This window comes from Anser cygnoides, chromosome 6, assembly GCF_040182565.1.
Source record: "Anser cygnoides isolate HZ-2024a breed goose chromosome 6, Taihu_goose_T2T_genome, whole genome shotgun sequence".
In the NCBI taxonomy this organism is placed as follows: domain Eukaryota; kingdom Metazoa; phylum Chordata; class Aves; order Anseriformes; family Anatidae; genus Anser; species Anser cygnoides.
In genome coordinates, this window is record NC_089878.1 from 2,398,330 (window position 1) to 2,425,387 (window position 27,058).

Genomic DNA, 27,058 nt, shown 5'->3' on the forward strand with positions numbered 1-27,058 from the left:
GCTTTTTTCTTTCTTTCCTTTTTTTCTTTTTTTCCAAACTGGGCAAGGGTGTAATGCCAGTTGCAGAGGCACTGGAAGCTCTTAACTGTAGTGTTCTTAACTGTAGAGATGCCACTACAGCTTCTGAGTGTTTCTAGCACACTGCTGTCTTACACTTTCTTCCATTCTTAGAGCATTGAATTCTTTACGCTCTTACTTTTTTTTTTTTTTTTTACTTAGTAAGTGCACAGTTAAATTGTTAAGTGCCGTAAAAGCAGAATGAGACCTCAATCAAGAGGTCAAGGATCCAAACCAGAAGAGTTTACCAGATAACTGTGCATATGTGCTATTCAAAGAGAGACAGCCTGTCGTTGCTGTTTGGAAGTGTGTGTGTGTGTGTGTGTGTGTGTGTGTGTGTGTTAGTGGGAGGAGAAAAAGGAAGGTTAAGGTATGTGTGAAGTAAACACAAGCTGCTATAAAGCAGTTCAAGTCGTGTTGATTCATCAGCCCTATGAGTGGAAGAGAAAACAAAGAATCTACAGCAGGTAGATTGGTGCACGAAGAAAAAACATCCATGGATCTTCAGGGCAGTAATCTAGACCCCCTGGCAACAGGAAGGCTTCTGCACTTCTTTGGGCGGTTTCAATATCTCATCATATCTCTTTTCAAGATGTTTTGTTTCTTCTCCGTAGCCAGATATTTCTACAGGACAGCTCAGTTAGTATGCAAAATCAGTGACTTACATGCTTCAGTCATCACATATTCCTTTAATAAAAATAAAACAAAACAAAACCTTAAATTTTCTATAAAGGTGGATAGATGATGCAGCAATTCACTTTTGGATAATCTGGATAGATCGGATAAAACTAATTTAGAGTCACTGAGACCAGCACCCATATCCATGGGTAAGTCTAGAGCTGGTTTATTAGAAAGTAAAAGCAAAAAACAATTCACATGAGCTGTGGTAAGTGCAAAATAGGAAGGAGCTTCAAAATAACTTTATTGACGTTGCAAGCTAAATGCAGCCTACAGTGTTAAATGTGTTTCCTATTATCTGCTAATGTCTGTTTTAATAAAACAGTGGGAACTAAATGGTTGCTTCTTAATCAAAACCATGATTTCCTAAACATAAGCTATGTGATTCTGTTACAAATTGCCACATATAGATCTCCTAGGTCAAACTTTTTTCCTTTCTCATAGAAATAAATAAACACTAAAATAATTATACACTCTGGAAGATCAAAGTAATTACAACTGAAGCCATGCAAAAATAAAAAGTTCTCTGGAAAAAAATGAAAAGCATCAGGTTACAGAGTATATAGTTAATGTTTAAATAAATACAAGAAAGTGAACAATCAATAATTTGATATCATTAGCAACAGATGTAAAAACTATATAGAAATGGAATTGTATGAAATCTCAAGTAAACGTTCTCAGTGTGCGTTCTGTTGAACTCACCGAAAAGACAGCTAAACTATTTATGCTTGTAATTTAAAAAAAAAGTTTTCAGTTAGTTCAGCTCAGCATGGCAATTTTGTCTTGTGTCAAGACCATGCTAGAATAAAATTCTGCTTGAATTTTTTCTCCCATCCCACCCCAGCCCCTTAAGGTTTTAAGATGTTCACAGTTTACTCAGTGGCACGAGAGTTAGTATACAGACAGATCCTGCAATTTGCTGGTGTGAGGATGGAGACTTTTTTGTCTCCTCCTGGCTCAGAGTCTCCTTGGAATACACGCATATTTGAAAGAGAGCTTACATTTACACAGTTCTAATGAAAAATATATAGAAGTTGGGAAACAAGAAACTTACGGTTCTTCTGTGAACTTTCTCTTCCCCCTGTAGACCTGTGTAATCATTTGGGGTGGTAATTAAGCTATCTAGTTTGCATTGTCATTTGTTCAGAATATGCACCATGAATGAATGTAATAGTACTGTGCAAAGCCTTTTTTTTTTTAAACTTTATTTTCATTATTTTTTTCATCTTTTTGAGGGATGCATGACCTTTTGGTACACAGTTGCATACATGACAGGGCTTAGGTGTGTTTAAACCTACTTGAATGAAGAATGACACTTCACCTTTTTTAATAAAGGTTACATACTATTACTGTAATGATAAGTGTACAGCAGTGGCTTACTCCACTGATTCTCAAGCTGTCTTCCTGCTGCCCAGTCCCACAGGGATGGTCCTCTCAATCTGAAAACCATGCCTTTGGTTTCTCAAGATGCGGAACTTCCTAAAGCTGGGAGAAGGCATTTGACATTGTTGGAATTCAGGATTTGAATAACTGGCTTAATCTTTCTTAGAAGGAAAACAAAAATAAAATGTAAGCTTTACACCCAGTGGTGGTTCAGTGTCTGTCAAAAAAAAATGCTTTCCACTATCATTACCTCCATTTTACAGGTGGAGAAATTGAGGCAGAAAGGAGCGTAGTGACATTACCACAGACAGTCAGAAAACCATTGTCAGAGCCAGAGTGACACCAAACCTTTTGTGCATGGTTATATGATGTTTAAAAGGCTTTCACTAGTTCTTCATTAGATTAACAAATAGATATGCAAATAAAAATAAGACCTTGTAAGTAACTGTATACACACAGTTCTATATGGAGAGAAATATGCCAGAACTTTGCCATGCAACTCAGGTCACTGTCAAGGGATAAAACTTGTACCAGTTACCTACTCATTGCCCAGTATTTTGAGGTCATAGCATTTCAAATATTTTTTAGCTCTGTTTCTCAATAGATATTTCACTTCCCAAGTGTCATGCTTTCTATTTTTATCAGAAGGGCTATCACTGTATCAGAATTCTTTCACAACTGAAACTCTTAACTTGTGTGAATCTTTTCTTTTTGCCTGATGACATAGCTTAGCTTGGTGGGAGGAAGTTAGGAAGGCAGAGGGCAGAAATAAAAATACTGTGAACTTAAAAATAAAAAGACATATTTTCTTTGTCTGCATATTAAGAACATTTCATTTTTTTGCTTCTGCCATCAGTGGCTGTCAAAATATAGCTTTCAGTGGATGTGAGTTTTGAGACTGTGGCTGTCTCAAAGTTTTTGTGGAATGATGAGTCTCTTCTGTTTAAAGGAGGAGGGCTCAGTTATTTCTGTTTCAATAGATCTGGAACCAGCTTCCATAAGAATAAGCTTTTATAGCTTCCTTAAATAGAGAATCTGCTTTGGCTGCTCTTTGTTTTTTCCAGTACTACTGATTTGTTGTTGTGTGCTGTTTCATTCTTGAAAGTATGTTTGCTTACTTCCCATAAGGGATAGACAGAGCAATGTGCTTTTCTTTTACTGTGTTCTAGATGCCATTATAGGTTAAGAGAGGTTAGAAATAGGGTTCAGATGGGTTCCCAGCTTTGTTGTTTCTAGGCTGAAGGAGCCTAGGATTGCAGCGTGGTGATAATGCCAGTGTGAGTCTGGTGAAAATATTCGTTATGTGCTTTGATGAATAGTTTTGAATTGTTCCTCTGAAGCAGATGTTGCAGAAGCCCCATGAAAAGGCACACCAGATTATTCTCAGACAGTGTTTTTAACCTTTAAAAATAACCTATTTAGTGATACGTGTGTGTGTATGTAAATAGGTGGTTTTAGTTATGTGTGTGTGTGTATATATGTGTATATACATAAACAGAGAGATCTTGACCTTCGACCTTTTTAACTAACCAGTTGAGGCAGAAAAGTTAATTTTTTTAAGAGGAGATAATTTCATGTGCTATTTGGGTATTAGTTGCAGCTCTGGCACTAAACCAGATAGGGTCATTTAGGTCAGCTGTGTGGCTTTTGACATTACTGTAATTTTTCCTTTGCTTGCTTTTATACTCCTGACTCTGTTTTTATTTCACTTAAAATAGCACTTTCCTCACTTTAAGGAAAAAGATAAGAAAATAGCATCATTCACAGGCAAGCATTTCAGCATCTCGATCACAAAAAGGACCTAAAGATTGTTTCTGGCTCGAGCACATCCTTACAGTCTGTAGACTGCTGTGCTGTTTTATGGGGAGAGAAGTTCCTTGATTTGCATTGGTCATGAGGAAAAAGTGGAACCTCTCTCTAAATAAAAGCTTAAACTTGGCACATTTCAGCAAGAATTAGAGTTGACTACTGGTTTCCCCACCCACATTAGAATTTTGTATTTCAGTCTTGTCCCTGATGTTAAGTACCACTCTGGGGGATTTGTATGTGCATATTGTTCAAAAACAATTTACCCACTGCAGTATGTTCCAGAAGCTCTATGAATTGTGGCTCTCCTGGCTATTCCTCTGTATAAAGAGAATTAAAACAGACGCTTTTTTTTTTTTCTTCTTAAGCTTAACTTTTCTCTAAAGTTAATGCATGTATAAATTTCAGCTTTGCTAAATGTCTTTCATTTCTTGTGGCTTTTTGGATCAGTGGCTCTCACTCTTAATAGTAGATGTGTCGCGGCAGGAGGATATGTCAGTTAGCTGAATGCCATCTTGTGCGCATGCATGTGGCTGGAGCTGCAGCCATTGCTGCTGCAGGGAACATATGTCAGTACAGTAGAGGTTGGAAGCCTTTCTGTAGAAAAACTGCCCAGCCATTCGTCCCCTCTATTTTGTCCCTGCCATGCAGAAGTTTTTTATGACTACTTGATTTTATTCCTTTTTTTAATTTAGGTATACTGACTGACACTGCTCAGGTAACCTCACTCTCTCAACTTTATGGTTTTAAAATGTCTCCTGTTCCAAGCACAGTGTTATTCTCAGTGAGGACCAGTTGTGTACAGAGGCTGCGACTTCTGTCCAGCCGCTTTTGATTTCTTAGTGAATATAGAATGGTCTTCTTCATTTTTAAAAGCAAATACTTTTTTTTTATCTCTAGAATTTCAAAATATTTTTTCCTTCATATGTAAAAAATATTTTGAACAAAAAACATGTTATTTCAAAATGAAAGAATTTTTTTTTGAAGGTAAGAACTGGTGGAGTTTAGATTGGAAAGGGAGGAAGACCTGAAGCTTAGACACAGGCATAAGCTTTCCTGGTGTGAAAGCTGCGATGTGACTGTCTCTCATCATGTAGATTTCATAGTATACATAATCCATTCTGTCACTACAACAGAGTTGAATTCTGTTCATTCCTAGTATCTGAAGGGCTTATGTGTCTGTCTTAATGATGTTTGTGTTCTGTCTCATTCCTTTCATCATCTCTGATGTTATGAGTCAGGAAGGGATGTGTACTTATCTCCCAGAGGGACTGCACAGTTGTTTGGGTTTTCTAGGCAATTTGCACCTCCTTCTTGAGGTGTCCGTGAAAGGTTAGTACTTAAATAGTGGGACAGACTTCCATCACAGTACTTTGACAGGGAGCAAGATATTTTTATATCAGATGAGACAATCAGTCCATCTAAACCAGTATGCTGTGTTTCTGTCAGTTCTGAGTAATGTTTCCCCTAATTCTCCTTTTCCATTTTACACGACCAATATTTATACATTAGACTTTGTGGTCTCCAAAGTGCCTTCAATGTAATGCTTCCCTCTGTCATATGAAGAATGGGGTTCATACTGCTTTATGCCCTCCTTAACCTATACAGTAACCCAGAAATAATCTAAAATTAATTCAAGGGTTATATTCTTCCTTCCTGAGAAGCGGCTTTAGAAGCAATGCAGTCCAGGAACAGCCCATCAGAAGAATATGACTTCCTATGTTTAAGCAGAATTGACAGAAAGCATGTTAGGGTCTGTGTGTCCCAAGGGATGATGTGGATCTCTTCTCGAGGACAAGAGAAAGAGAAACTCAGCTGCACAGAGGTAGACAACAATGTTACTTCACTTTGTTCAGTTCCCCCAACACTGATGCTGATCAAAGGCCTACTTTTATGATGATTCTTCCAAAATACAAAAATAGTGACTTTTCCTTTGGTGGGAACTGAGCGATTTGCAACACAACGGAGAACAGACAATGGCCTTTCCTGTCTGTTTTCCATTTGGCTTGGATAAAGGCCTTTGCTACCCACAGCCAGCAGCCAAACAGTTTCTGTATGTGCTCTGTAGCTATTTTGAGGTTATTTGCTGTCCTGCAGGAGTAGAGGAAGGGAAGGGTTTTAAAAGTTACAATTTCCTATCAAGTGTACCTCTCCAGTCAACCTGCATTTTCTCCAGTCTTGACTGCAAGAACAAATGGCCAGCCAGAGGTCAGACAGTAAAGGAAGCCAGTGAATGACTTTGGGTAAATATGAAGATTGGATGTCGAATGAAAATGAGACTCCTCAGACCAGCCCTCTACACTGAAGTGGTTAAGTGGGCTGTGATTAAAAGAAATAAGTAGTTATCCTAATTATATATGAAAAGATACAGAATTACCACTTTAAAAGCACCTCGTGTGCTCTTGAGTGGCTCTGTTATTTACTGAGTAGTAGTTCATAATTACGTACCGTAAGCAAGACAACACCTTGTTGGAGTAGTGAAGCCACCCCATCTCTCCGAGTCAGAGGGTGGTATGGTGTTGGAGAGTGCTTCATCACCCAGGTTCAAATCTTGGTGAGTAGGGTGGTGCTAAGCCATGAGAAATTGTGGGAACCTTTCTATCTAAAGTTTGGTGCTGGGCATAGTGAAGCTCACAAACAGAGCTGTGCTGTCCCAGGCTAGCTTGGTTTGGCCATTACCGCTGCTGGTAATGGCTTTTATGCTCACCAGGTTTTAAATAATAAAACAAAGAAGCAAGCTCTGAAGCCATTGCACTGGAGAACAACCCTGGGGTGGTGACATCCTGTCACAATTGAAGCATGGCAGTCCTGCCGGCTTATTACAAAACTTATTACAAAATGTTTCTTTACCAGTCTCTTCCTGCTCTGTTTGGGGCAAAGTGCCCATGTGCCTGTAGTACTGAAAAGTCCGGGACTTGCTGGGTGATGGGTGCTAGAGTGTCCTCTATGACACCATTGGAGTGCGGTGCTGGGAGTCATGTTAAGCTCTTGCTCTCCCAGCTGCATCCATTACTGTGTGTGCTAAAGAATTTGGTTTCCAGTGCCGTTCCTAAGCCCTAAATACCCCACAGGCTCTTTGTCAGAATGTTCCTATTAACAGCTTGGTGAAAATAAAGGGTGAGGGGAAGGGAAGGTGGAGAAATAAATCTTATTTTAAATCTCTTGAGCTAGTTTCATTTCAAATGGAAAGTTGCATGCGGACCACCCCAAGCTATTGTGCTGGGGACTGCGTCAGCTGTTTGACTGTGTAAGGAAGATTTGGGTAGAGGTTAAGAGCATCACACAGGGGAAGGGTGCATTGGGTTGCTTTTGTGCTATATCCAGGAAGTTTCTAACTCAGTATGAAGTCAAAATACATTGACGCACGTGGTAATCATTATGAGAAGAGAAAGGAACATTAAAACATGACAATTTGCTGCTCCCATTCTGGGGATTATGTTGGTCTCCAGCTGTTGCAAGGGCAGTGACATGTTGTGGCGGGGTATAGGAAAAAGGAAGGGCAGACACCATCCTGGAGCGCTCTGTGAGCTGCATGCTGAGCTCGGGCACGGTACAAGTTGTCCAGGCACCTTGCATCTGCCTACCTGGGGTATGGCTTCAGGAGGGCAGGCTCTGAAATATGGAGGTACTGTTGTACTTGGCTTAAAAGAGTTCTTGGGGAAAAATACTGAAGAATTGTAAACCAGGCAGCGCAATGCAGGGAGAAAATGGAAAACACTGTCTTGTCTTTTGCTTTGGTCACACCACATATGGGAGGTGGGTAACAGCCTCCTTGACTAGCTTTTGTGGAACTAGCACAGGCATTGCTAGCAGGGGAGCTTTCTTACCAATACTTGAATGTAGGCTTCACGTGTCCATGGTGCCCTATCCTTCACAGTTTAAAGACTTGCTCCTCTGTCTTCACTGTTTTGTACATCAATGTATTCAAGTTCGTAAAGGATTATGTGGTCTGTAAATGTACCCCCTGTTACAGTGGAGCAATAGGAGACACGGGAAGGAAAAGAGAGAGACTGTAATGGGGTAGGGACATTGAAAATGGAGGACGCGAAAGGAAAAAACCCAGTTCAGGAGGATCTGAGGCAGAACATCAGTGTCACAACAGCTTTGTGGCTCCTGTATGCCTTTTTTTCTTAGAGCATTGCTGGCAAGCTGGCCTGCCTCTCAGGACAGTGCCAGCCTCCATCTCAGCATTGTCTCAGGTTTGCCCCTATCCAGGCCCCGCAGAGCCCCCATCAGTCTGTAGTTACCAGCAAACAACAGGGAATCTGATATGGGAAATGGGCTGGAGAAGGAAAGAGGCTTGAGGAGTTGAGTAATGCACATTTTTTCCATCCAGCGTAACTGTTAATGGTAACCTTTTATTATTGAAGTGGTTGAAGTGACTAGAATCTGGTTTGTTTATTGGTAATATATGCATGGCTCTATAGTCTAATGTGATCGAAAAAGGAAACTGATAATAAGGGAAAAATACACCTATGGAAGCAAGTCAGGTGATGTCTCTGTATAATGTAATTGCAAGTAGCACTGCACAAATTAACAGCCTGGCAGCCTTTTCAACTTAAACTTTATTTTTATAGGGGTTTATAACTTGGCACTGATGTCAAGAGTGGGTGGAAACTTGGCAAATGTGGTTCAGCCCAGAAAGTGAATGTTATTTATATTTATTTCTCACCAAGTTTTCAAAAACACTTGGTTACTGTTTTTGTGTTCTAACAAGTAGTAATTTGTTGGTTTCAGTGACTTATTCTTGGTATATTTCTTAAACGGCAAAATAGTTGAAAAATTGTTTCAGCTCTCCTGAAGCTTCTCGTGGAAGGACTCTAGATCTCCAAGGGTGTAAATGAAGACTGAAAGTAGTTCTTGTTGTATTTCCTTTTAGCACAATGCTCCAATTATTTCATGTGCACTGAGCAACATATTTATTGTATTTACATCAGATTAATTCCTGATTCTGAAGTAGCTACTGCACCTTTGGAGTAATTACATTTGGTTTTGCTGGCAACTGTATGTATTTAATGGTATTACTCAGGTACAGGCTCACCTCAGAGAGGCTTGGGCGATCGTATAGCCACATGCGCTCTGAATGGGCCACGGCACAGAACATGGTCTTGAGCTGTGACAAAGCAGCCCCTCTTCCCCACACCCCTGCCCGCATGTGCCATCTCTGTATCAGGGCTCCGGCCCTGATGTTAATATTGCTCACATGGATCTCATGTCTGTTTCTAAAGTTGGAGAATAGCAGTCTAGAGCCTTGTGAAACTAGCTGTCAGGGAGGAGTGCTGACATAATGAGGAGCAGCATTTGAACAGGGATTTTCAGTATTTTCAGCAAATTGAAATACTCTATTATGTCTCTAGCAGGCTGTGTGTAGTGTATCAAAATGGCCAGTTATTTACAATAGTGCTTGTATATTGCAAGTATGCATTGCTTTTCATAGTTGAAATATCCTGCACAAATAAGCACTTAGAAAATCACTTGGGTTGAAACACTGGCTTTTGTGAAAAGATGGAATTAAGAATTTTATTAGAAATGCTTAATTTTTATTTTAAAGTGTTTGTTTTTTTAAGCAAATATTTAATTGAAGGTTAAAGGTTTTGTATATTTTTTTTCTTTAAAATAATAGAAAGAGGGAGTTAAAATTTCTGAAAATAAAATAAAAATCCTGGGTACTAATTCAGCTAGTTTTAAAATTCAATACTTGTGATGTTCTGGAACAGCTCTAAAGATAGAAGTGGTGAGTGTTTGTGTGTGTTCTGGGCATGACCCCCTCCCTAGTGAGAATTCAGCCCTCTCAGTCTGAGATTAACTCTGGAAGGTGAAAAGAGCTGTCTTTCTATTTAGAAGGAAACGGAAAATCATCAGTAAACTGTTATCATGAGTATTAACTGTGTAAATCTTCAAAGCATTATATAGATTAAGTTTTTTAAAAAAAGAGTTCAAAGCCTTGTACAGTTGTTAATCATTATACAAGATGTAACAGCATTATGGCATTTATGAAATAAATTCTGTCTTGTTATTTGGCGAGGGCAACATACGAATGAGGTAGTAGTTTGCTAGTTGTGTGATAGTGGGGCCCAGGACATGTTTATATCAGATGGATAGATAAACACCTACCCAATTCCACGTAGTGAAGCTCATGGAATCTGCAACCTAGTGTAAAATGACTTCTGATTACTTAAAATTATCTAACTAATAGTTTTACTTACACACTTCTAAAACTTATTTCCTATTTCCTCATTTTTTTTTTTGTTTTGTTTCGTTTTTAGAGGAAATTTAGTTTTGTCATATGTGCACTTAATTTTGCAGTTACATGAAAAGATATTGCAGTATTGCTGATGTAAGATATTTAAAAGGGACATACCTGCATATACTATTGCAGTACATGCGTTTGGTTTGTAGTGTTTCGTTTTTTGTAGTATGGTTGCACTTAAGATTCGTGGATCTTTGTTGGACTAAACAATGTTATTTTAAGACTGGGAAGCCATAAAATAGCACTATAAACCAGCAAAAAGGTTGCCATCAGGATCTGTTTTCTGTAAAGTGGGCATTCATGCACGGTTTCTTCAAACTTTCCAGACAGGTTTAGAGTGGTGAGACTCTGGATACAAGAACATAAAAATTTTGTATCTAAAATTTTGCTCTAAAATTTTCTCCTGTCTGAATCAAGGACATGCATGGTTTTGTAGAACGCTTTCACATAAGCAACTCAATTCTGCTGTAGTGCATCCAGGTGAATTGATGATACCTGGTAACTTTTTCCACACTTGATACAAGGTAGAGTTTATGTTGGAAAAGATATAGTTGCTGAGTTTGCAATGAAAAGTAGTGCCGAGAGCTGTGCGGGGAATGGTCTAGTTTCCATTGGATTGGTGTGGGTGAATACTAATTTAGGTTTCTTTCCTTCACCTAGGTGCCAGTGATTCTGAAACACTCACCCCTTTTAACAGTTATTCAATTTAATGAAAGATTCAAAAGCTAGTGAAAGCGTGAGTGCAAATGTCTAAGTTCGTTTTTTAGGAAAGGAGGCTGGAAGAACCTGCTACCAGTTTGATAAGGAGGCTTCCAAAGCAGTGGGTGAAACCTGAGAAATACAAAAGAATCTTAATTATTGTTGCTCTTACTTTGTACTGCTTTTGCTTATGTTTTTGTGAATCTTTTATGCAAGTACAGATTTGCAAACTAAAGCAGGTGCTGTCATGTACCTGCAGAAAACCTTACCCAAATGGTCGTCTTGTAAGTACTAACTGAAATGACAGCAAACTAATTTTTCTCTTTTAACAGTGGAAAGAGTGGAAAGAGAAAACCTTTCAGACTATTGTGTTCTTGGTCAACGTCCCATGCACTTACCAAATATCAACCAGCTGGCAACCTTGGGAAAAACTAATGAACAGTCTCCTCATGGCCAAATTCACCACAGTACTCCAATCCGAAACCAAGTGCCAACGATGCAGACAATGATAAACCCTGGGCTCCTGTCTCCTCAGCTCAGTCCACAACTGGTGAGGCAGCAGATAGCAATGGCCCATCTGATAAACCAACAGATTGCTGTCAGCCGGCTATTGGCTCACCAGCACCCCCAAGCTATCAACCAGCAGTTCTTGAATCATCCACCCATTCCTAGAGCTGTCAAACCAGAGCCATCAAATTCATCGGTGGAAGTCTCTCCAGATATTTACCAGCAAGTCAGAGATGAGCTGAAGAGAGCCAGTGTGTCTCAAGCTGTCTTTGCAAGAGTAGCATTCAACCGCACACAGGTATCCATTTCTATTTTATAATCAAGAAGTTATGAGGGGGCAAAGTTGTGACTCTTCTGGGGCTGCATGGTTGCTGCAGATCAAGGCCGGAGGTGTACCACAGAAACTAGTACAACCACCTGTCATTTTTCCCCCAGTCTCATTGTCATGATTGAGCAAGACTATTTCTTCCTGGAACAGTTGTTTGTTTGCATTTGGTTACTGCAGTACTGCTACCTGAGCTTTGCTCTCTAGCCATAATGCTGCTGGTGTGAGTTCTTCCCTGAGTTCCTGTCCTTGGTTATAAACTTCCACATCTGCTCCAAGAGACTGTGGGAGTCAGCAGTGACTTGCGGCTTATGTCACTTTCTCAGTTCCTTTCTGTGGTAACTACTACTGATGACACAACTAGTACTAGAGGCTACTGCCACAAGAAATGACTAAGACAAGTGTGCATAGGCCTAAAGACAGTCTTGGTGCTGGCTGGCTGCGTAAGAGAAAACTGACTGCTGGAAAAGATGTCTGCCATTTGCAGCAGACCCATCTGACACAGGTTTTCTCACTCAAATAGTGGAATTCAGATGTTGAAATAATCACATGATAGCATCAGCTTAAGCCTAGCACCTGGAGTACCTTGGGTGAACGCAAGTGGAGAAAGACGGGCTGTTTACATTTATCCTACTGCCAGATACCATTCAAAGCATACAAAGAATGGTCTCTAATTTGTGATACACTATAAGGCTAAAGAAATGGAAAGTGGCTTCATATTTAAATATTGATCCAATTTTCTTTTGTGCAATCAGAAGTGATCTTTGAGATAAGCTTTACCAGCAAGAGAAGACGGGCCACATGTATATGTGTTTCCTGGAGGTCTGTCTCTTGCCCCATACAGTGCCTTTGTATGTTCTCCTGGATTAATGATTTTCTTTGGCACTGCCATTTTGGAAATACCATGTTATGAGGGAACTAATTAAAGTATGGAGCATGTTTTTATTACTTCCCCTTTTCTATTAAATTCCTAAGATGGCTGCACTCAGAAAAAACATTCATGTTCAATCAACATGACTTTGAGTTCTGGGGTTAGCCTTGAGGATATCAAATGAAAACTACATAGGAATGTATGAGTATTTCCTCTTTAAAATGCTGCTTTTAATTTGGAAAAGCTTTTCATCCCTCTGGGATCATAACCCATTGTATGTAAAGCCCAGTATAATCAAGGTAGATGGTATTGACAGAATGACACATTCTGAACTTGAGTGAGAGGTCAGCAGTAACATTGCTGGGGCGGGTTTTGCCACTGTCATTGAACATGAAGCTCTGCTTTAGCCAGATGGGGACAGCTGGATTGCTAATATCCAAATCTGCCATTAAACCAAAAGTTCATCCCCAAATGAGAAAGCTGTCATACAACTTGTGTGTTAAATCAACAGTTCTGCTATAGTATTTAAAACAAGGCAAGGTTTTGATTGTGTGTGTCTAGGAAACCCCAACCCTTGCATATCCCTGACTGAACATTGCATTTGACTTCCCAAGATAGCAAGTGAAAAGACAGGCATTTATGAGACCACTGGTCTTTTCCTAGCAGTGGCACAGCATTTCATCTGCCTATGGTGTTCAATAGCAGCCGTGATAGAGATTGTGGCACGCTCAGATAATCTGAAATCTGGACTAAAGCAGCTGCAGTATGTTTTGTTTGTTCTTACTTTACTGCAGTATCCATGTATCCAGTGTTTTTTTCAGATTAAGCAGGACTTTGGGAGAAATGTGCTTTCTTCCCAACATCAGTGGCTGCTGGCGGCATGTCTGTGGGTCAGGCAAACCTAATGGCATTTTCAAAGAACACCAAGTTTCACTGAATTTCAGTTTCTTCAAAGAGTAATGTGCACTATAACTGAGTTCTTGACTAAGTGCTCTCTCTCTCCACACATATGCATTCCTCTTTCAGCCAAGTCCCACATCTTCTGTCTGATCATATCTACGTTCCAGTTGTATAGGAGAAAGAGGGCAAATACTGCTATGATTTTGCTTTAGTTATGGAAATCTATGCCTGAACCTTTTTGATATTGAATGCACAAACACTTGAAAATCAACATTAAGGAGATGGGTTGATACACTAGAATGGAAGATAATTTCTGGAATGAACTGTTATGGGACATTCCTCGTGTACCTAACCTGATAGCAGAGTAGATATGTTCTTGGTATAAGTTTCAAATATCACCTTGTCTTTTGAGAGTAGACCTCTGTTCAGCTGCCTTCAGTTTCAGGCTGAAATTTTGATCTGGGACATGCCTACACCACACAGTACAGGACAATGCAGAAACCTGCAAGATAGTGCTGACCAAACCAGTGCAGGAACTCCAGGCTGTTGTCCTGTGCACTACTGTGGAGAGCGCTGTGCTGCTGCTGGGATCTGAGCCAATGTCTCTTCACAGTGCTGTACTTTGCCAGGTGTGTAGCTGTTCAGACTGAGCTCGCTCACTGGGAAAACAGACCTGATCAGCATGGAGTAGTCATGCCAAGGTAATGTCCTTTGAGAAGGTGCCAAAGCACCATTCCTGGGCAGAACTGCAACAGGAAATGGGATGTTGATGCTCTGTTCTCCAACCAGTTTACACTTGAGATTGGTATATAAAGAGGAGTTTGTAATTCAGGGTGCAAGTGTCAGTGGTTTTGTCAGTCTCCCTATCCTTTCACTGACATTTGTCTCAGGGTGCACTAGCCAATGAAGCTTTTCTTAAAAAATAAAAATTGATCACTTCATTGTAATTTATCAGACACACATAGTTTTATATAAAAGGAAATAAATTATCTACTTCTTAGCCTTTTATCATAAATAATAAGATATGCTATACAGTCCATGGCAGTGATTCCAGAACAGGCAATTCTTAAACATACAAAAAGAGTTGTTCATCTCAGAGATATGCTTCATTAGTCTACAGGGCCTTAATATAAAAGACCAGTGGATCAGTATAGTGCATGCCCAATGAAACATCGCTGTAGCAGAAGAGCATAGGTACATATTTATGCCTTATTGTTCTCAGCTTCTAATTCCAACTCAAAACAATCTCCCCTCAGGTCAGAGGCTGTCGCCCCAAGTAGTATGAAGAGGTGCTCAGACAGTCAGCCTTGCACTGCATAACAGAAGTTGTGGGATGTTCCCAAACACCCATGATGGAGAAGCAAATTCTGTACAAAGCACTTGAAGTGGAAGTTCAGGTCTGCTCTCACCTCCTTGCATTCCCCTTGCTTGGTCCTGTGCTCAGGAGGTGCAGAGATGTGTGCATTTCTCTCTGGAAATGTATGGGTTTGTTGCCTTTCACTGCAAGTGCCAACCTTAACAGAGATCTATCGTTTCTCGTGATGGCATCGAAGAATAGATGCTGTGTTCCAGCCAGCTAATAATTGTATTAATCACTGCATTATGGGCCACTGCTTAATCCTTCTTCATGGTAGCCCTGGAGTGCACATTAGCCTATAATTAAGTATAGCTTCATGAAATATGTACTGTGAGGCTTGTTTAATAGATAAACTATTCTCTAATTCATTTTAAAGTCCAATGACCTACATACTCAGTGCTGAACTCCACCCCCCACCCACCTTACTAACATTATTTGTCCCCTGAGACCTTCCATCTGAGCAAATCTGTTAAATGAAGTAGAGGAAGCTTTGATCCAAACTAGGCTAAATCCATCGGAACAAATGGCTGACACATGTATGTGTCATGTGTGTATGGGAAGGGGGACATGGGGTGGAAAGAGGGTGGAAGATAGAGAGGTAGAGTTGCATGATTGTGAGACAACCAAACCTTCCTCTAAAAGTTGTAAAATCATAGCTTAAGACAACAGTATTTCCGTCTGCCTGTGGCCATCTTGTTGTGTGCACACATGAAAATAAAGTGCTTCAGTCTTTGTCATAAATACTGTGCTCCCATTGCAGTCCCAGTTTGAGATGGGGACTGAACACCTGGCAGCTTAGTGCCTGCTCTGTGCACAGGAGAGCTGCACGGGGTGTTTGGCTAGGAACTAGCCCAGGCTGTGCTAGCCACAACGAGTGTTTCTTTAAAACACAAATATCCAAAATGAACATTTTAAGATTTATTTGAAACTGAGTATGAAAACCCCTCAAAGTGCATACAGCTGATTTTTAGTAAATACTTTGGGCTAACTAACCTATGTGCCTTCTTTTTACATTATCATTAGAGAATCAATGTCACAATTTTAATTCACCCTGCTACAGAATCTAAATGTTTATTTATTCAACTGGTGGGACAGTTAGAAGAGAGAGAGTTCATAGACCCCTAGAGAGATGATAGTTATCTTCAAAACATTTTAAATGGTTGTGCCCACTAGCATGTTTGTTTTACCTACAACCTGCTTAGCGATGGTAAGAATAGTGTATGTTGTAAGACACCCTCTTAGGCTTTAGGCATCCTAGTGGATGCCAGCAGCACTGCAGCTCTGTACTACAGGTATGGTCCTCTTTTGGGGTCTGCAGTGAGGCACTATTCAAATTGATCAGTTTGGTTGTGTAGCCCAAGAAATGGGACGGAGGCTGTTCTGCTGCAGACCAGGGGTCCTGCTGAGACGTGTAAGGTGCAGGCAGAGAGGACAAAACAGAAGGGATGCTTGTATTCCTGGCCCTGTGCTTAGTTGGCCATTTCCCTCCTTACAAAGCAACTGGGGAGGCCTCTGGCCCATACAGACAAAGAGGAAAGGGTCAATTTAGGTAATGGAGAAAGCTGGCCATGGTGAAGGTGGTTAGCAGCATGGCTGGGGCAAGAGGTTCAGTTTTTTGTTCATATAACATCACTTGGCTGTACCTGAGTTTTCCATGGCTGAAATCCTTGGCTGTAGTTGAAGCTCTGCTGGCCTGCGACCCCTAAGTTGGAAGTTTGCAGGCTCACCAATTTGAATATGTTGTTTGCAGACATAGTTTGTTCCCTGCGTTTGGACTGCTAGAAACTAGTAACCCACTAGTGGACAGCTAGGCTTCCTTGGCTGGCTTCAGGTCTAAAAAACTGGATGCAAGGGTGTGGGTGCATTTGAATGGAAGGCAGAAAGCTGGATGAGGCCCATCAAACACCTGACAGTTATGTGGTCGTACCTGCTATCTTTATCTTAAAATGGAGGGCATCTTCATAAACAGTGCTTCCATGCAGCCAATCTGTAAGCTGAAGTTACTATTAGAAGGGGCACTATCAAAAGCTTTGCTTTCGCTAAGAATTCAGTACTTTTTGACTGTAAAACCACTCGATCTTGGGGGAAAAAAACAAACCAAAACACAAGAGAAAGTCTGATTAATACTGCAAATGCAGTTATTTCACTTCTAAGTGATGATTGTTGAAATAGAGCTCTGGGCTGAGCAGCTGGAGGAGTGAAACTGTTAGGGGCAGAGCAGGTGCAACTCGTGCTTGGAAATGTCCCATGTGCATTTCTAAAAGCAGCCAAAGCTTTGAAAAGGATGGAGTGAAGGACATGCCTGCAAGATACAGGCTGCAGAGGGTGAACAGGATTTAATGTGCAGGGGGAACAGCTGTCCCTTGTTGGTCGTGGACCACCAAGGTGTTATCAGAGATGGCTGGAATTCTCCAAAAACTCCTACCTGGCTTTAGCGTGCATCTTGTGTAAATCAGGGTAACTTCCCAAGGTGGGACAAGGAGGTTGCTGACCACAGCTGCTACTTAAGGCTACAGACTTCTTCCTGGAGAAGAATACATTCAGGGATTTGGGGAGACCTCAGGGCATATTCCATGTACTGTCTCCCTCTTGTGCTGCAGTGTCTCCTAGCGCAGCATTCAAGTTACAACCAAGAGGTTATCACCAAAGCTTGCTGTATCATAGGTTGTAACGCGCCAAGGAATGGGCGGGTGCTGATGGTTACAGAGGAAAGAGAGGACTAGTTTAAAGACCTGCATGAAAATACTCTCTTGAGCGTACTTTGTCTTTCTCTGAAAAGTTGCAGGTTTTTGTTTGTTTGTTTTTCCGGTTGTTGTTTACCTGTTTTTTTTTTTTTTTTGCTTTGTTTTGTTTTGTTTTTAGCAAGTGTGGAGTTACTGAAGTGATCTGTGCTCTGCAAAATCTTTAGCTTTAAAGCAGCTAAATTGAATCCCACTTTGCACGAAGAAAATGAACTTGCTCTCCTCTTCTCCTTGCTTACTGGGCGTACCTCCGAATGGATAGTCAGGCTGTAGGAGTCCAGACAGTCTAAATCACTGGACCAGGGAACTGCTTTTCTCCTCCTTGGGGGTGCCCAGTGGACTGAAAAGCCTATAGACTGAATGAGTGTTTTCTGTTTATATCATTTTTTTAAGCATCTATTTTTTTTGCCAATGTTTTGACATAGTAGCCAAAACTAGTAAAATGTTTGGGCGAATGGCCAGTGCTTGTTTTACTGAGCAGTCTCAGAAACTGGGAATATCCATGAACCTGAGGTTTTTGAATGAAACAGTTGTGGTGCCAGATACAAAGAGAGCTAGGGGAACAAGCATGTTTGGGCTGTGTGTAACTCTTTTCCCAAAGAGCACTGCTCCTTCCCTCTTTTAGTAGCTAGCAGTGAGGAAGCCGGCTTTCCAGTTTGCCGGTAGGAAGGCAGCACTTACCCAGATTGGCTCCTGCCTGCTTAGCTGGTGCTTCACTGGGGCCTTTTGGGGTAAAAGCAGAGTGCAGGGAGTGGGAAGCTCTGCTTTACCAACGTCAGATGTAGTGAAACTCATAATGAAATAAAATAAACTGATCCACCTTATTTTAGGGATTCTGCCATACCTTGGCTGCAGGAGTGGGCTGAGGCATAGGGAAATGCAGGCCCAGTTTTGGATGCTGCCCTAGCTTGTGGTGTGACAAGTCCAGGCTCCTGCCACAGGAAGGGAAAATGGTGCTGCCCTTCATGAAAAGATGCTGCGGGTCAGGTATGGAGGGGCTGGAGGCTCTGGGGGCTGAGATTGCATGGCCAGTGAGGAAGCTTGAAAGACAGTCTTTGGAGGCAGGCAGGGAGGGAAGCTGCTAATGGCTCTTCATTTGTGTGTAGTTCTGCTTTCTTTGGCAAAATTCCCCTAAACTGGAGTGGGAAGAGAATTGGATCCCTTAAGAAGCTTTTTAAGATTAGAAATATGCTTTGTTGAAATAGCTAACACTTCCATCTCTGCTTGCTTGTGAGCCAAATCCTGGATAGAATTCCTTTAGCAAGTAATTTTTCCTTTGACTTAAGTGAGAGAAAGATGAGCAGCTTTAATTCTCTGCCTGGTATCTAGTGAGACATTCATGCTGCATTCATCGCCATGGTGCCTGTCCCATTGTGCGCAGACTTTCAATTATCGAGTGTTCTGGTTTTGTTTTTTAGGGGGATTTTTTGTCATATTTTTCCCAAATAGAAAACTCTCTCTCATTGCATGAAAACGTTTCATGCTGCCTGCCTTATTCTTGTGTGTAATGTGGTACAAGCAGCGTTCTGTTGTACTCACAGGAAAGAAGACAGTCTGTAAGGGAAGTGCTTAATTTAATAAATTGCAGATTTTTGGTACATGGGATATTTGTTCCAACAGTGGGTTTTGCACTGCCCAAAATTTCAGTTTCAATTAACTTAATTGTATTCAATAGGCTGAATGAAAGGATCTTAAGTAGCATGTGAGTCAGGCTTTCAGAATGTGTGCTTGTAGGAGGCGGCTGCTGCCTGCTCAGCTGATGCACAGGAGTCCTGAGCCTTGGAAGCAAACGCACGGCTATACAGAGTGTGCACGAGCTGTGTGTCGTGCTCATTTTCCGGCATATTTCAGTACAAAGGTTTGACACGCATGTCATATAAATGGTGGCACTTTGTGGCTGCAGGTGGTCGGTCATCCTCTGCCTGGTTTTCCCCATGCATCCACATTCAGCTCTACAGGCACATCCTATCTTCCTTAATAAAAAGAGATACTGTAATAAAAAAGAGGCTTTATTAAACTAATGCAATAAAGGCATTTTCTTTGAGGATTTAAACACTTCATTTTTAATAATAAAAATCAAATTGTCATTGTTGGACCCTGTATAAGTTTTATTCAAATCAGCCTCTAAATGCTGTGTGCCTAAGCAGCTCTCTCCTGAGATGTACGTATTTTAGCATTAGTTAAATGAGTTTAAGAATGAGGCTCATACTCTGTCTATAGGCAGTGAATCTAGAGATCAAGAGATTTTTTTTTTTTTTTAAACGAGGGACTGATGTGATGCATTCAGCTGCACTGAAGGGCATTAGAAGACAGCTGGTCTCCTGTTTACACTGATGGAAAACCTGTCAAAGTCCTTTGAGTTCTGAAGCTCGTGTAAATGGACAAGAGCATTGCACCAGACATTCTGCCTCTTGAGACAGAAGGAGCTGGTCAGGGAACAGGGTGCAGAGTTCTGCTTAATGGAAACTGTGACAGGATGGATATGAAGGTGCTTGGTTTGGCTAACCACTCAAAAATTTCCAATGATTATCTAAACTAATTTTGCTGAACAAAATTGGACTGAACACATTGCCAGAATAAGCATTTCTAAGAGACTTCTGGCACTTCTGCTTCATGTCCTAGCTGGAATTAGGAAGAGATGCAAGGGAGTGGAAGTAAAGCAGTGGGTGAAAATGAGCTGGAGTCATAAGAAACCTGCAGGTACTTCATATAGAATTTATTCTTAAGTGCTGTATACTTAGAGACAAAGAGAAGTTTTTTAACAATTGATCAATAGGCAAAGAGAAAATTTTTAAAAATTGATCAATGTATCTTATTCAGCCCATAAGACAATATTGGAGGTCTTGAAGTTTGAACATGTAGTTAATGCCAAGAGGCAGAGAGTCATGGCATAAAACCCTACCCTGACATGAGAAAAACGCAGCAGGTGGAGTCGTTTTGTTTCTTTGAAGGGTGATGAGAAGTTAGTGCATTTGCTGCAGAGCTCCGCAGGGTGACCTGCCTCCTCAAGCTTTCTGCTGCAAGTAGCAGGCAATTTTAAATATAAACAGTTGTTTCAGTCTGGCAAAATCAATTTGGTTTTGTATGCTGAAGGTGAGAATTCAGTGTAGTTCACTAGGAATGAGCAGCTAACCAATGGTTCCCCAAGTGCTGCCTTCCCATACTAGAAACAGGCCTTTCATGCTGAACAGGGATACTGAGAGGGGATAGGCTTATATCACTGGTCTTTAAGACTCAGATTTTGAATTTGAATAAATACCTACATTTTCTGGTCCCAATCAGAGCCTCATCTAAACCCGAGAGGAAGCAGAACAACTTTTTTATTGAGATGACCAGTTACAAGTACTGCTTGGGCTTTAAGTACTGCAGGAGCAATATTTTTCTAGTGTTTCAGCATTTTCTCTGTTGCTCTTGGCAATAGCTGAAGTATGGAGAAGCACAAATAAACCAAAAGTATGAAAAAAGTGTTTATGCTTTTTTAGTCTTTCATAAATATATATATATATATAATCTCCTTACACAGAACATACAAACTGAGGTTTAGCACATGAGTTGAGTTTATTCAAGTTTTTGCCTTGGCCAGTGTTTCAGTTGTCCAAAGCCTGTTTTGAACCTTTTTAAAGTTGTATCTGCTCTCATGGACACATTGCTGAGGTCTGGACGAGGGGAAGTGCAGCTCCTGTCTGAGTCACCAAACCTGACATGCGTGAGGTCCTGGCCAGCGCTTGCAAGTCTCCTGCTGCCTGATGGCCCTTATCCTCCTCTGTCCCCAGGACATCAGGGTCTGGGTGACACTCCAGCATAACCTCATCACCCCCATCCAGACTGCTTTTGAAAAGTCTTGTCGCAAAACTGTCCTTCATTCGGTCCCTGGTAGTGCAGTCTGCTGTCCCACTGAGATCTCATTTACGACTTTACAAGCCTGAACCAAAGCCCTTTGGGAAGATGGCAGAAAACTTCACTTGCCTTCCACGGGCTTTGGTCAAGCCTTTGTGTTGGCCTCAAAGGCTGTTTAGTCAGTCCTTTGGATCTAGGAGTCAGTCTGAATAACATTTGCTCTACATTGTAGTGCATTATCTTTCAGAAGTTGCTTAAAAAAGATTCCATGCCCATGAAGTTTGGGTTGTTTGTCCTGGAAATCCTGTAGGTAGTAAAAATAAAATAAGTGAGTTCACAAATGGGGTTTCATAGAATGAGTGCAAAGCAAACCCTCAAGACAGTGACTTTGCTGGCTTGTTTTTGAAAGACTAGATTTCAGCTAGTTGGAAAAAACACTGTCAAAATTGCTTCTACCTTAAATAGCTCCAAATACTTTTTTATTTTGATTGGAATGTGGCTGCTTTCTCCACCTCTGGTTATTATTTTTTTAAAAAAGTTCATTGTCGATCCAGTGTGTTATTTTAAAAATGGTGCAAGTTCCAAGTGTAAACCAAGCTGTGCCTGAGCAGGGTCCTTGTCTAGGGGTGCATGCATAGCACAACTCATTTGTGAGCAGAGTCTCTGCTACTATTAAACTTATTCATTGCCTCTTCAGTAACTGGCTTAAAAATGATGTCCAAGAATGGAAAAAGAAAGATTATTATTAAGCTACCTATCCGAAAGTGTTTCCTGAAAGCTGTGTTCAGTAGAAGAGATCTGTTTGGTCATTTAAAATCAGTTTGAGACTTTCTAGTCCCTGAGGATCTTCTTTCAGGTTTGCAGAGTTGGTTGCTCTGCAAATTACTATTTTATTTATGTATTATTATTTTTTTTAATATGTGAGATGTAAGTAAGTCAGAATGAGCCAATGGAATTTTATAACAAATGTATGAATGCTGTGGGTTTCCCTCCCTCACTCCCTCAAGCAGAAACATAATTTGCAGAAATGAAAACAGTCTCTGGCTGGCTTTAGGGTTTTCTCAAAAATAGAAACAGTAGGGCTTGTCTGGTTGGGCCGGTTTCCTCACCACACACCTGGTGTATATCACTTTAAAAAATAAATTATGCCTCATTAAATTACAATTAAATGAAATCATGATCATTTGTTTTTCTGGAAGGAAGATGTTTTGCATATTGAAAGCCTAATTTGTTGCAGGTGACAAAAAGGCTGAACAGATTATTTAATATCACTTTATTTTATAATGTTGCTCACTGGTTAGTTTGTGTATACTTCAGTAGCTCAGAATTATATTATTGTAAACGTTATTGCTCTCAAGATACTTTATTTTATTGTTCTACCGTATCACTCAGCTATCTAACCACTGTTGTTTACCAGCGTTGTTTATCTTTAGTTGCAGGAGGACATGCAATTTTTCCCTCTCAGTCAGTTTTCTTATTATCTGTCCTGCTGTTTACATGGCTCCAGAGCTGCCAAAGCACTCAGCATACTACAACCGAGCTCCAGACCAGCTCTGTGCAGCCAGACCTCCCACTTGGGGGCCTGGAACAGGCATCGGGGTGCAGGGCTTGGCCCCTCCGTGAGCAGCTGCCTCTGGTGCAGCACAAGCCTGGCATTTTGGGGGAAGGAGTTGGCTGCTCTGCTGGGCTGGGTGCCTGCTTAGCAGGTGAGGCTCCCTGGCTCCTGTGCAGGACTGGTCACCTGAGGTGTCAGTACTCTTTGCCAATTCTCCTGCATGGCTTTTTCCTCTTTCCAGGTATTTGTGAGGCAGTTGTCCCATCGCTGCTGCTTATTACTGAGCCCGTTTACCCAGGGTGGTTTATGGTAATACACCAGGATGCCTGGTGATTGATTGAGCAGCGGTGTGAAATACTGCTACGTCCCTAAAACAGGTGTGAGATCTTTTTAGAAGCAAGAGGCACAAGCTAGGGCTCCAAAGCCCTGAATCTCTCCCATGATATGCCACTTTGGGTGATGAGGCAGAGCCTCCAAGCCCCAGAGTTGGTATTTCAGGCAGACACATGCATACCTCTTAGTGCCATTATCAACCCACTAGTACCTGTACATCCCTGATTTACATAGGGAGGCAATGACTGCACTGAAAAGTAATTGCTGGCATGCTTTCACATATGTTTTTGCTGTCCATTTTTGAAATTGAACCATAGATTTAGCCAGGTTAAGGTGGGGGCAGAAAAAGCTGCCTTAGAGTCAACTCCAGTAGTTTTCATGTACCTGTCTTTCAAACTAAATCCATTCATTTTTGGATGCATATCTTTTCTTTTAAAAATAAATAAATAAATAAATAAGTTATGTATCCTTTAAAAGACCCAGAAATTTAAGAATTCAGAGAGTCAGTGGAATTGATATTTATTTACTGCCTTTGGAGACTTTTCCATTGACTTTAAGAGGAAATCCTAACAGGGACATTCTGTATTGATCTTGGAATGCTTCAAGTCACGGGTTTGGGCTTCTGAACTATCCTGTTTTTGTTAATTTCCCTCAGTGTGGGAGCCTGGTAAACTTTGGAATTTTTTTACAGTGTCCCTAGCTTCTCTGTGGGGTGGTAAACTCTGAGGAAGAAGCTGGGTATGAGCATGCGGTCGTGCCACGGCTGCAGACAGTCACAGAAGCAAGGCCAGGGCCTGCCCAGCACTGCACCTTCTTCAAGCTTTTTCCTGGTGTGGGCCTGTTTCACCAGCTGGCTTCTCTCCAGCCCTCTCCCATTTCTGGTCAGAGGGTCCCACGATGGTTCAGTTCCCACTTCAGTCCATCTAGTAACTGTTCTGATAACAACAGGAAAATAGAAGCAGGAATCCATCTCTTTATTTTAATTTTGTAGATTAGGAACTGAAAAAATGAAGCTGTGTGCAACCTAACTGCTGGTTGTCTGTGGAGCTTGTTTTGAGCACTTCTGGCGTAAACATTGCTGAAATAGAGCTTGCACATACGTGTTCCAATGTAGATGTTTGAAAGCAGATAACAGATAAAGCAGATACAGACACACTTTTGCCCATCTGTTTTGTCAGGAATTGTAGTCAATAAGATCAATAAATAGTAAAAAGGTTGGCATTTGGTCATTACTCAGCTGTGCAACCAGTGTTTCGTCAAGTCTTTTGGGGGGAGACTCTAGCGTGGAAGAAAAATTCAGACTAAGTATTACAGGGCTTTTACGGCGTGGTTGTTTTCTAATACCATTTTCCTTGCAAGAAAGAAGTATTTGTGAGGCAGCTTGCCTCAGTGATGACTGTGCAAAACGTTCCTGTTAACAGCTATGGCTAAATCATGCCTGGGGCACTGCAGTCCCCTTTGCAGCCGGTTGCTGAAAGCTGCTGCTGCTCCAACAGAAGTGCGCTGGACCGAGCTGGGTGGCCGCATGGAGTTGGACACTGTGGCCGCTGTTCTCAAGTGCTTGGGCTTGTGGCAGGCAGGAGAAATGATCCCTCTCTGCTTCATTGTACACCAGTACACGTAAACACACACAGTTCAGGAAGTGACTGTTACCGCTTCTTGGAGTGAAATAGCCCTTTGTAAATTGGGGAACGTGGCAGGGTGCCTCAGAGAAGCTGGTTGAACGCACTCCACTCCGGTGGTTTCCATCGGCCCTGATCTAGGCTTGTATATTGTGCCCTAACTTCTAGATAAGCTGTGGAACTACTGAATGCTTACAGTTATGCATAATTTTAATCCTGTCATTAGATTTAAGCCTCTTTTAATACTATTCTCATCTTTCCAACTCTTTTTTTTTTCTTATTATTTTTATTTTTTGGAAGTTCTGTGCTTGTTACCTTCTGGCATAATGCTTTTTGTTAAAACTAGGTGAATATGGTGTTCATTTATTGTTGCAACTTGAAACCTGTGGTATTTTAAAATGAGGCGTGAAAGAATGGGTTAAATCGCTAAAGCTAGAATCTGAGGCTTTATTATTTGTTCCATTTTTCTCCTCTCAGAAACAACTGTCCAAACCAAAATGAACGGACTGTAACATCTAACCCCAGCCAAACATTTTTCTTCATAAACCTCCTGCACTGTTTAAATGTCGGAACTAAATTTACCAAGCTTGGCAGATTTGTCAAAGATGAACAGAACTGCCAAGCGTTCCCAGCATCAAGTAAAAGCAGAGAGAGAGGGAGGGAGAGACAGAGACATCTAACAGCTCCTAAAATATTTGCAGCAAGCACCTGGTGGTAACTGTATTTTCATCTACTCGGTACACCTGCCTTTATATCTAGCATCTCCATGCTCACATGCTTATTACAGTGCCAGAATAGGACTGTCCCAAAATAAACCCCAGCCCCTAGAAGACAAGCACTTTCCTACTAAATATCCCCTCTGGGAGAGACCATGAGATGTAGGTTCTCAGTATTGCTACCCAGCTGGTTACGCTAAACAAATTTTAAAAAAACAACAACAATACATGACTGGATTTTTTTTTTTTTTTTTAACCAGGGCTTGTTGTCTGAGATCCTGCGTAAGGAAGAAGACCCTAGGACAGCTTCCCAGTCCCTCCTGGTAAACTTGAGAGCGATGCAGAATTTCCTCAACTTGCCTGACTCGGAGCGTGATCGTATCTATCAGGATGAGAGAGAAAGAAGTATGAACCCCAACGTGAGCATGGTGTCTTCAGCAGCCAGCAGCCCAAGCTCCTCCAGAACCCCCCAGGTAAGATGTGATTCCTCATTACCTGTTTGTTCTGTGGTCCTGTGGATTAGTTCAGGGAAGGTATTCCTCTCTGCCCTTCCTCTGTCTGTTGCTCCCTTCAACCAGGTGAGTTGTGGAAATCCTTTGGTAAGGTTTTGTAGTGGCTCTTAAGAGATGTTTGTTGGATTTCAACAAGTCGTAGTAATGATTCTAGCTTTGATCAATGCCATAAATGCAAAGAAGAATGTATGTGACATTAATACTTGCAAGGGTGCATGTGGGCTTTACATATAGGCAGTTCATGTATGTTCACTAAATGGCTGTTACAGACTGCATTATAGAAAGACTACTTACATAACTTTCTGTCTTAGTGGTCTGTCTGTTAGGTTCTGCAGAACACAGAAAATTTATGGGCTTATGAAGAGGTTCATATATGTTGCAATAAAATGTGTGGAGTGAACAGGATTTGATAGTGAGGTAGATAGCTTTTGCTAGAAATCAGTGCATTCTGTATTCTGCATAGGAAATGATGGTCCTAGAGTTAGAGGTTTACACTAGTAATTATTTGAAGTACTGAAAGTAGAGATGGGCAGGGTGCTGGACAAGAGATGACGCTTTACAGTTCCAAACCAGTTAAGTTACCTCATTGATTTAACTATGTGTGTTTATTAATGTGCTGTCACCACCCACTTCCCTGGATAGGTTGTGCCTTTGCACTAAGAAAAAACCTCCACATACTACACTGTTCTGGTGTATCTACCCTTCTACCTGGCTGCTTGCAGTCCCAGAGGTATACTCTGAAAAAGGGAGGGTGCTTGCACAGGGACAATGATTAGCTCTTGTCATGACGTTTGTCTGACTTGAGTTTGAAATTTCTAGCTGTGCAAACATGACAGCTCAGGTCTAGCACTTCTCTTGATCTTTCGTAAACAGGCCTGAAAAACCCTCCTGCTTTGGTGCTTCCACAGT

General features: G+C 41.1%; 1 protein-coding gene across 2 annotated transcripts in view; it reads left to right on the forward strand.

Moving 5' to 3' along the window:
- SATB2 (SATB homeobox 2) overlaps positions 1–27,058 on the forward strand; it is a 132,453-nt gene that overhangs the window by 64,242 nt on the left and 41,153 nt on the right. For both annotated transcript variants that reach the window (XM_066999208.1, XM_066999209.1), the window contains 2 exons: positions 11,206–11,678; positions 25,898–26,110. In XM_066999208.1, coding sequence (XP_066855309.1) covers positions 11,206–11,678; positions 25,898–26,110 — 686 coding nt within the window. The remainder of the gene's footprint in view (positions 1–11,205; positions 11,679–25,897; positions 26,111–27,058) is intronic.